Source organism: Limulus polyphemus, unplaced genomic scaffold, assembly GCF_000517525.1.
Source record: "Limulus polyphemus unplaced genomic scaffold, Limulus_polyphemus-2.1.2 Scaffold634, whole genome shotgun sequence".
NCBI lineage: Eukaryota > Metazoa > Arthropoda > Merostomata > Xiphosura > Limulidae > Limulus > Limulus polyphemus.
In genome coordinates, this window is record NW_013666244.1 from 426,585 (window position 1) to 432,767 (window position 6,183).

Genomic DNA, 6,183 nt, shown 5'->3' on the forward strand with positions numbered 1-6,183 from the left:
TTTAAAATATAAACTTAATACTAAACTAAACGTGATATTCAAATAAATATATAACAACAAATACGTTACACACCTCATAAGTTAAAGAAAAAAGTTATACAAAAGAAGAAGTGCGAATGGTGTTCACGTGGAATTTTGCTGCCTATGTTTTGAAGAAAGGATATGGGAAAGTTAACCAATAGTAAACTAATAAGTTGTGAATAGAAGGTAACTGGAATACATTAGGGTAAGGTATAGTAATGATGCAATCTGTTGTAAACAGAGGATTATAGCAAGGTAAAGAAATATAGTGGTAATAGATAACGGTAAACCAACATACATAAAGTAGGTATGTATGAAAAAATATCATTAATCTAAGCGTCTTGTAGAAATTAAACTTTTCTGTTGATTAATAAGCAAAGTTTACTACAAAACATTACTACTTTACATTTATAACCACATCAAAAATCTCTTTTGTTTTCTCACTCACGTAATTTTACTTTAACGTTAATCCTACAATAAAAGAAATACAGCCTTCTACGAAAATACTAGTCTTACCTTCTCTGAATCGGCAATACAGATTCCTTTTCCAGAACATTTTTTCTCTGTAGGTGATGAAACGCACTCTAGTGACCGTGTTGTCACTTTTAGAGCCCACACTAGCTCACACTGCACATTCGTCGACTTTAGACCGACTGATAAATAGATATTTAAACTTGTTATTTAGCTGAATCATCTTGACATACATGACAGGTGATGACTTTATGGAAGAATAGATTGAAGGAATGAGTTTGAGTACAGTTAAAGTTTGTTAAAGTATTTTATTTTCCTGAAAACCTATATTCAAACCTCTAATTTTGAATAAGTAAACACGTTGAAAAGTGTTTGTACATTCTAGTTTCATAGTTTGTCAGTTTACGGCGGTATACTGAATACTTGAAGTGGAGAAAACTAAATTTCTGGGAATAATAACTATGTTAGATATTACCATTTAGAAAAACAAAATATCTTCACTCGTTTTATGAGGGTAAGCAAACTAAGCATGATATTGAAATATTAGACGCGTTTACCACAAAATTAGAAGCTAATGACATACAGAGATATAAACTAGGTGAAACCCACATAGTTTATGTTTTGGATACCTACTTTTTAGATAGGTTATTCCGGGAATAAAAAGATCAAATTTGACAGTGTAGTTCTCGTACGATCCTGGTCTCCATTCATCGACAGTTTGTGATGACGTCATCTCCATACAGTCAAGACTCCCGTCTCTAGTTGTGTTAATTAATCTGTACTGAATGCTTTCGTTTGCGTTTTGGCCAATATTATTTTCGAGTAACTGAATGCTAGATAAATAAAATAAATTATTTATATAATGGTACAAATAATAAAAAAAATAGGAGAAAAACATTTTCTACAAAGGTATATATTTGTTATAAATTATATCTTGAAGTGAACGACATTTAAACAACACAAAGTAATAGTAAGCTTACTGTGTAAAAGAATAGCTTTAACCACTTTGTTCAATGTACAATTATATAATATCAATCATTTTCTATCTGTCACGTTCTGGTTGTTACAGCGCTTGGCTCACAATCTGCAAGTCGCTAGTTCGAATCTCGTTACCAGACATGCTTGCCCTTTCAGCCGGGGGGGGGGCGTTATAATGTCACGGTCAATCCCACTATTCGTTGGTAAAAGAGTAGCCCAAAACTTGGCGGTGGGTGGTAATGACTAGCTACCTTCCCTCTAGACTTTCATTGTTAAATTATGGACGGCTAGCGCAGATAGCCCTCATATAGCTTTGCGCAAAATTCAAAAACAAACTGTCAGGAGGTTTTATCTCTAATAATGAAGGCGACATGCTAATATAGAAAGATACCGGCATGTTGAGCGTATGTAAGATATAACTATTTTTGTACTTTATTTTACACTGTTCGAGTCTTTCATTTGTTGTTGTTCACCTTATTTTTCCTTAATCTATGTTATGTTGGGATTTCGAGCAAAGCTGCACGAGGGCTATCTACGCTAGCCGTCCCTAATCTAGCAGTGTAAGACTAGAGGGAAGACTAGAGTCATCACCACCCACCGCCAACTGTTGGGCTACTCTTCTACCAACTGGTAGTGGGATTGACCGTCACATTATAACGCCCACACGCTCAAAGGGGGAGCATGTTTTGTTGTGACGGGAATTCAAACCCGCGACCCGCAGATTGCGAGTCGAGCGCCCTGGCCATGCGGGCCATTTTCCTTAATCAATTTTCTTTTTCCAAACTTACTGTTACGGTCTTAATACTTACCTGTCGGTTACAGTTTCAACCTATAAATAACAGAGCATCCAAAATAGCAGGTGAACAATCAGCAGATGTTTAGTTTAATATAATAAAAATATGTTCAAAATCTCTAATAATAATGAAGCCAGAATGTATTTTCAACCGATTTGATAATATGCGTTCGAACTGTGAACAATAGAATGAATGAGTTTCGTTACATTTTTATCCACCCTTCTGTCTGTTTTATAAAGGCAATTAGTTTCTATATAAAAATAGATGTTTTGAAAATCACATTTATCAACCTCTTAGTCACTGCAGAATATAGTGTGTTTTAGTCATATATAAATAAATAAATATATATATATATATGGATACAGTTATGAAGAATGGTTGCCGATCACTTCAGGTGAGTTGATAAGTTTCATTTTTTTAATTATTGTTGTAAAGATTGTTTGTTTGTTACGGATTTCGCGCAAAGCTACACGAGGGCTATCTGCGCTAGCCGTCCCTGATTTAGCAGTGTAAGACTAGAGAGAAGGCAGCTAGTCATCACCACTTACCGTCAACTGTTGTGTTACACTTTTACCAACGAATAGTGGGATTGACCGTCACATTATAATGCTCTCATGGCTGAAAGGGCGAGCATGTTTGGTGTGACGGGGATTCGAATCCGCGACCCACAGATTGCGAGTCGAGCGCCCTAACCACCTGACCATGCCGGGCCGGTGTTGTAAAGATAAATATATTTCTAAAAGTGTTAACCTATCAGAGAGCCAGAGCCACGAGTGCTCATACTGCTAATTTCGCCCCAAAGAATGTGAGTGCGTTATAAGAGTGACAATCAATTCTTTAATGTGGATGGTAGAGTCAACATTATGGACAGCGGTAGATATGATACAAATACAGCATTTTCAACCTGGAGGGCACTTTATGTGCCACGTGAGCTAAACGGTCAAGGATAGAGGCATTCCTAACTTCACACTGGTCAAAAGGGTGAAAAAACAGTCAGCAACATTCGCCACCTATACGGCTACCCCCCCCCCCCCGCTTCGAATTAGCGGGATTAACTATAACAGCTATAAACCCTCACAGAGCTGAAAGAAAGAGCGGAGAGCGTTTAACGGCATATTGCGGCTCTAACCTTGAATTCAGTTCAGCATGTCAACAACTAGGCCACGCCCGACCGCTTATTTTCTTGTTATGAAGATATTTTATGTATTGCTATATTTGTTTCGACACGTTAGTTTGTATTTTGTAGACGTGGTACTTAAAATGACCAATTTAAATCGTAAATAGTTTTTATATCATTGTCATTTTGGACCTTAAAAATAAAGAGCTGCCAAGAAGAATCATGAAACTGGATGTAAGTGGGTATAAGAATTTTGATATAATTTGGTGAATGGGCACATTTTCTCTGTCGGTTTGAACATTATAATTAAAATTTACGCTTTCGTAAGACCTTCACATCTATTAAAATTTATTCTTTTGTAAAAACTTCCAATTTCTAGTTCAATGAGTAATTACCCACAGACCTGAAAGAATGGTTGCCAACCTGTTTTAGAAGAAAACAGAAACCAAAATATGTTTTACACCCAGAGTTGGTGCCGTTCTGGTGGGACACGCTTTATAATTACCTACAGACCTGAAAGAATGGTTGCCAACCTGTTTTAGAAGAAAACAGAAACCAAAATATGTTTTACACCCAGAGTTGGTGCTGTTCTGGTGGGACACGCTTTATAATTCAGTAAATTACACAAAATCATCTTTTTTGGTAGTTGATTGGATAAAACTGTTTCTGTTATTACTTCTTGATATATACGAGTATATATACAGCTTACATGTTTTTTCATCTTATATACATATAAATTGATAATTTACTCTTCAAGATTTTCGAAGGTCACGTAACCAACATAATTCTGATTGATGTAACAAATTATACTTTTAATATTTTATCTACATGTAAATCAAAGCTGCAAGACGTTCGAAGCGTCAAATAAAATAGCTTTACCTACTTGTCATACATGTTCCTGAGAACAGACGCCTCTGGAAACGACAATAACGCATTTTTGTCAAGAGGATTCATGAACCTGGGGAGTGGATTTACGAATTCTGAAATAATATGGTGAATGGGTAGATTCATAAATGTCAGAATGAGCCTACGTGTTTATGAAATTAAGGGTGAATTGACGGATTCTTTAATGAGAAGAAAATGGACGGATACATTCATAAATGTAAATATGAATTATTAGATTAATGGAGGTTAACATAGACGAATAAATAGACGAGGAGGGGGACAGAATAGATGGCAATGTAAAAATGTCTGACAATGGAAAAAAATCAAGGGTTCATATACATCCAGTGAAGAACTAATGGATACACTTATGAAAATGAGGAAGAAAGAATGAAAAATGGATGGATACAGTTATGGAGAGAAGAAAGAATTGAGAATGGACGGATACAGTTATGGAGACAAGAAAGAATGAAGAATGGACGGATACAGTTATAGAGAGAAGAAAGAATGGAGAATGGACGGATACAGTTATGGAGACAAGAAAGAATGAAGAATGGACGGATACAGTTATGGAGACAAGAAAGAATGAAGAATGAGCGGATACTCTTATGGAGACAATTGAGAATGGACGGATACAGTTATGGAGACAAGAAAGAATGAAGAATGGACGGATACAGTTATGGAGACAAGAAAGAATGAAAAATGACGGATACAGTTATGGAGACAAGAAAGAATGAAGAATGGACGGATACAGTTATGGAAACAAGAAAGGGTGAAGAATGGACGGATACAGTTATGGAAACAAGAAAGGATGAAGAATGGACGGATACAGTTATGGAGACAAGAAAGGATGAAGAATAGACGGATACAGTTATTGAGACAAGAAAGAATGGACGAATGCACTTATGGTTTGTGTGTTTGTTTGTTTGTTTATTTTAGAATTTCGCGTAAAGCTACACAAAGCATATAGCCGTCCCTAAGTTTTAACTAGTAGGCTAAAAGGAAGACAGCTAGTCAACAACACCCACTCCAAACTCTTGGAATACGTTTGTTTGATTGAATAGTGGGATTAGGCAGTTACTCTTATAACACACTCACGACACCAAAATGTGCAGTAGCATGACGTGAATCTTGAACCCTCCGATTTACAGTCCAAGCATATTAACTACTGGGCCACGCCCGGCCCATGCACTTACGGAATTGATGGAGAAGAAATATTTAAAGTCGACTTCGACAAATCGACTTTTCTAAGTAGGTCTAAACTGTTTCTACAACAATGAGTGAAAAATTACATTAGAATTTTATGATTTATCCATTAAATTTTGATTAAAGATGTATGTTTGAAAGATAAAAGAGGGCACTTTGACACGTGATAGATAAATCTGTCCCTTATCCTTTGTCCAAGTTTTTCAACACACTTCTGACAAGAAGTCTAGAAAAATTACGCAGGCTCATTCTTTGCATCGTCCTTATGAAGAGAGAGAAAGATGATCTCAAATTAGTTAGGTGATTGATTTTTGTTAAAGGCTTAACTATCACACTGTTACCAAAATATATAAGAAAGTTTGAGGGAAAACTTGTTTCGGAAGAGTTTGAAACTGATCATTTGGAAACACTTATCAAAACTGAATTAAAAGTAACTACGTTTACAAGTATTTTTGTACTGTTAGATTTTCTTCAACAATTTTTAGAATTACATATGCTTATTTCATTTCTTAGGTTAATATTCTATTCGGTGTCTGTTTGTGAATGTATTGGAGTAGGCAATAGTATTAATCATATTAATGCTACTACATACAGCGATAAAACAAATTTAGGATGTATATTATGTTTACTAAATATAATTGTTTATTGTTTATTTGTAATTAAGCACAAAGCTACACAATGAGCTATCTGTGCTCTGCCCACCACGGGTATTGA

At 35.6% G+C, this 6,183-nt stretch overlaps 1 protein-coding gene across 1 annotated transcript in view; it reads right to left on the reverse strand.

The window, feature by feature from the left end:
• LOC111085810 (delta and Notch-like epidermal growth factor-related receptor) overlaps positions 1-6,183 on the reverse strand; it is a 55,734-nt gene that overhangs the window by 23,398 nt on the left and 26,153 nt on the right. Inside the window, exons 4-5 of the mRNA XM_022386111.1 lie at positions 1,126-1,325; positions 538-674 (exon numbers count right to left, since the gene is read on the reverse strand). Coding sequence (XP_022241819.1) covers positions 538-674; positions 1,126-1,325 — 337 coding nt within the window. The remainder of the gene's footprint in view (positions 1-537; positions 675-1,125; positions 1,326-6,183) is intronic.